We start from the raw sequence: 5,000 nt of genomic DNA on the forward strand, positions 1-5,000 counted from the left end.
AGAGGAGAGAGAGAAAGAGAGAGCACTGGGAGAGCAGAGTGTGGTTGTGCAGCATTAGTGCTAGAAGTCCAGTCCGGGCTGTCTGATTCTGCTGATAGAGCTGCAGGCTAATTCCTGCAAAGGTAGCTCAATCTTTTGGGCACACAGACATCCCTTTAAGATGAAAACTAATTTCTCACACCACCTTCCCCCCGGGGCCAACCTCACCCTTCACAGATTAAAAGAAAACAATCCCAAAAGTGCTGTGCTCGCAATGTCCCGCCTCGATGCTGTAAAGCTAACATCAGGATAGGGGCCTAGGACATTTACACTGCCATGTGTGCACGCAATATAACCCATGATTACCGTAACTTTTATCAGACATTTTCACACTGACAGTTGCACATGTAGACCCCATCACGATGCCTAAAATTACTCTCATCGTGTATTTTCCCCAGGGCTACGTTCACCCTCTCTGATAGAAGTTATGAGCAATAAAACATCAAACGCACCACACTGCACTCAACATTCATCTATTAATCCCATGCGACAATATGAAACCATGTATTCATCACAAATCTGACTAAACCGTGGGCAGGTCACAGAGGACAAGGCGGATCAGAGTGAGGGTGTTGAAACACAATTAGGTTTAAACGGTCGAACATGAGGTCAAGTCATCTCATTCCAACAGTACGGATGCTGTATGAATATTAAGTGCAGTAATATTGCATAGTGGGACATAGTTGGCTATGTAAATCAGCCCTGAAGTGGGTCAGGCTATTTACCAAGGTCATATAGCTTTACCACCAGCAGTAAAGCCCTCCCTGCTTCCTCATGAATAATCATCTAACCTACACACTGAGGACAACTACAGTGTGTCCTTTCCTTTCCCGACAACACACCACCATGACAGCTACACTGACTGGAGGAAATATCCCAAACATTACGGAGTTGCCTGGGGAAAGAACTTGGGTGTGAAATGACAAAATAGTGTTGCTTTGGCGAACATCTGTTTGACTGTTAGATCTGAGGGGTATGGGGATAAGGTCATTGTAATAGAGATGAGAGAGAGGGATCCCTGTACATAGCTGATTTTTAAACCTTTTTAAATGCAATATTTACTGTTCAATTCTAGGTTTTGTGTTGATGTTGTTTTGTGTCTTCTCACATTTGTTTATTTCACATGCATTGACAATGTAAATTTCCCTTGCCAATCTCTTTAGAGAGAGAGAGAGAGAGAGAGAGAGAGAGAGAGAGAGAGAGAGAGAGAGAGAGAGAGAGAGAGAGAGAGAGAGAGAGAGAGAGAGAGAGAGAGAGAGAGACAGACAGACAGACAGACAGACAGACAGACAGACAGACAGACAGACAGACAGACAGACAGGCAGGCAGGCAGGCAGGCAGGCAGGCACAGGCAGGCAGGCAGGCAGGCAGGCAGGCACAGGCAGGCAGGCAGGCAGGCAGGCAGGCAGGCAGGCAGGCAGGCAGGCAGGCAGGCAGGCAGGCAGACAGATAGATAGATAGATAGATAGATAGATAGATAGATAGATAGATAGATAGATAGATAGACAGATAGACAGATAGATAGATAGATTGGACTGGGTCAGCTCCCACTCAGCCCAGTAAAAGCTCTTCTCTGTCCTGGCACCCCAATGGTGGAACATCAGAGTCCCTGCCCATCTTCCGAAAACATCTGAAACCCTACCTCTTCAAAGAGTATTTTAAATAATCCCACTGCCCCCCCCCCCCCCCCCACCATGACTTTTGTGAACTAACAGTCACTATTTACGTTTTCTTACTAGCACTGCCTTTGCTGATAGCTACTTTATTGAGGAACATTTTTACTTCCTATGACTAAGATATTACTAGCTATCTTAAAATTAATGCACTAACTGTAAGTCACAATGAATAAGAGGGTGATTAAAATGTCAATCTTCTGCCTCCACGGTCTCTCGCTACACACGCAGACAGGCAACCCTGTGTATGTTGTGTGTGAGGAGAGGTTCATGTCAGATGTATACCTGGTGCTGGGCCTCCTCCAGGTTCCCACTGGCCCACAGAGACAGCCCCAGACGATGGCGGATCTTAGCCTCATCCTCACGCCGAGCCAGCTGCTCCGCCAGCCGTAGGCCTGGTTGCGAGAGACATTAGAAATAATTTAGAGCTATGGGCAGGCAGGTATCTTCCAGGGTAACAGATGTAAGCATGGTACTGATACTCTGACAGTAAACAAGCTTCAGTTGTAAAATCCCACTCAGTCTGGGCATCACACACAAACACAAACACACCCACTCCCAGACACACAGTACGACGCTGTTAGAGCACTAATCTGAGTGCCTAGTAATCAATGGTAAGGATCGAGTGGCTGAGCAAACACAAACACACCCATAATGCTTCTATATAAAGCAAGTGGGAGACTAAGCAAACATAATATGTTTAATAGAGTCTAGAGACTTCTGTAATGTTCGATTACACATGGAAGGTATACACATTAGAGCAAAAAACAACACATATCATCCACTCAGCCACACACACACTGGAAATACAACACACACAGAGGCTAGAATCCTGTGTTGAAACTGTTCGTACGACTTATCACACTGGTCCATACATTTGTTCTGAGATTCAGCCGGAACCCGGGGAGATTTTTGTGTTCAGTTAGCGTGGCTTTGTCAGATCACCTGGCGAGAATAACGTTTGTTTTCCCCTTTCAATCCCTCAAGCGGTGATGTGTATGTCACATGTTTGCATGTGTCAACAGCCTGCCCACCTACTGCTTGGTTTCACCCAATTACTGTGATGAAACGGACACTCCACGAAGGGAAATGATAAGAAAGGACCGACACTGGGCCACATGTCACCTACCAGGTGCTAACAGCGCAGCAGGAAATCTTAGCTATGATTTGGGCTGCTAATAAGTCTGTGGCTACAAGGTTTATATTATGTAGGTATTAGAATATAATGTATCTACTCTATTCCTCTGTGACTAGGGGAAAACACGTTTTGGTGGAGGGGAGAGAAAAATGGGCCATGATATCAAGCAGCCCTCATCTCACTCTCCTCGCGTTTCTAGTCATTCCTGGAAAACAGTGTGTGTGAGTCTGACCCAGATAAGAAAAGAACACAGAGCGTGACCAGGAAGGAACACCCGACCTACACTCTTCCTATTCCACCAGGCCCAGGGCTGCTCTGCTCTGTGAGTACACCCTCAGAGAGACGGATGCCTTTGAAGCCTGCAACACTCCCCCCCTCTCCTTATCTATCCTCTTCTCCCTCTCTTCCCTCTTTCTCCCTTCTCCTGTCTCTCTCTCTCTCTCTCTGTCTCGCTCACACTCCCTAACTCTCTCAATACACCCTCTCTTATCTCTCTCTCTGCCCTCTTTCTCCCTCCTCCAGCTCTCTGTCATTCTTTCAGAACTCTCTAAACCCTCTCCTTCACCCTCTCCCTCCCCGACCTCGTCTCTCTGTTTCTCTCTCTCTCTCTCGCTGTCTTTCTCTCTCTCCCCTCTCCTCTCTTTCTCTCGGTCTATCTGCCCTCCACTAGTCTCAGTCCTACTCAGGTTTCGTTAGAGTCTGGAGCTTAAGAGAGATAACTGATCTGCACCCTCACCATTCACATCTCCCTCCATCTCTCCGAGTCACTCTCACACACTCCCTCTCCCTCTCTCTATGAAGAAGACTCATGATTAATCAAAAAACGCCATGTCTTTTTCTTATAGTGCGGTTGACACTTTGTAGAATTATCATACATGAAGATGTATGCATCTGCATTGCATACTCTTGCTATCTCTTCCCACATGCTTCCCTCTCTAACTGTCAGCGTGTGTACCTTCGGTGTGCCATACAGGCACAGTGACGTAGTGGTGGCTGACATAAGGATGTGGTGGTGGCTCTGTGGCTGGCTGCACCCTGAAGAGCAACTAGAGAACACTTTAAAGGCTGCCTGACAGCTGGTGAAGAGATTCACTACAGCCCCCGGGGGCCCATGCACCCTGTGACACACACACGCACACACACACACACACACACACACACACACACACATGCTTGCTGCAGGGCAATACACACTCTCTCTCTCTCTCTCTCTGTAACGGTTTTCTGTATGTGAAGGAGAGTCGGACCAAAATGCAGCGTGTAGATTGCGATCCATGTTTTAATGAACAAACGTAAAACACGAATCAATGCAAACACTACAAAATAAAGAACGTGATGAACGTAACGAAAACCTAAAACAGCCTATCTGGTGAAAAACACATAGACAGGAACAATCACCCACAAACACACAGTGAAACCCAGGCTACCTAAATATGGTTCCCAATCAGAGACAATGACGAACACCTGCCTCTGACTGAGAACCATATCAGGCTGAACATAGAAATAGACAAACAAGACATGAAACATAGAATGCCCACTCAGATCACACCCTGACCAATCAAAACATAGAAAATACAAAGTAAACTATGGTCAGGGCGTGACAGTACCCCCCCCCCAAGGTGCGGACTCCGGCCGCAAAACCTGAACCTATAGGGGAGGGTCTGGGTGGGCATCTGTCCGCGGTGGCGGCTCTGGCGCTGGACGTGGACCCCACTCCATGACAGTTTTAATCCCCCTCCTAAACGTCCCTAAATAGGTTACCCACCACAATGATAACATGGGACAGAGGGACAGCTCGGGACAGAGGTAACTCGGGACCGATAGGTAGCTCAGCACTGAGAGGAAGCTCAGCACTGAGAGGAAGCTCAGCACTGAGAGGAAGCCCAGGCAGGTAGTAGAAACTACCAGAACCTGGCTGGCTGGCGGTTTCAGCAGATCCTGGTCGACTAGCAGATCTGGGAGAATCTGGTCGACTGGCGGATCTGGGAGAATTTGGTCGACTGGCGGATCTGGGAGAATCTGGTCGACTGGCGGATCTGGGAGAATCTGGTCGACTGGCGGATCTGGGAGAATCTGGTCGACTGGCGGATCTGGGAGAATCTGGTCGACTGGCGGATCTGGGAGAATCTGGTCGACTGGCGGATCTGGGA

General features: G+C 47.8%; 1 protein-coding gene across 1 annotated transcript in view; it reads right to left on the minus strand.

Annotated features, from left to right (window-relative positions):
* LOC139410927 (tetratricopeptide repeat protein 28-like) overlaps positions 1–5,000 on the minus strand; it is a 344,871-nt gene that overhangs the window by 19,544 nt on the left and 320,327 nt on the right. Inside the window, exon 10 of the mRNA XM_071156594.1 lies at positions 1,998–2,107. Coding sequence (XP_071012695.1) covers positions 1,998–2,107 — 110 coding nt within the window. The remainder of the gene's footprint in view (positions 1–1,997; positions 2,108–5,000) is intronic.

Source organism: Oncorhynchus clarkii, chromosome 6 (genome assembly GCF_045791955.1).
Source record: "Oncorhynchus clarkii lewisi isolate Uvic-CL-2024 chromosome 6, UVic_Ocla_1.0, whole genome shotgun sequence".
NCBI lineage: Eukaryota > Metazoa > Chordata > Actinopteri > Salmoniformes > Salmonidae > Oncorhynchus > Oncorhynchus clarkii.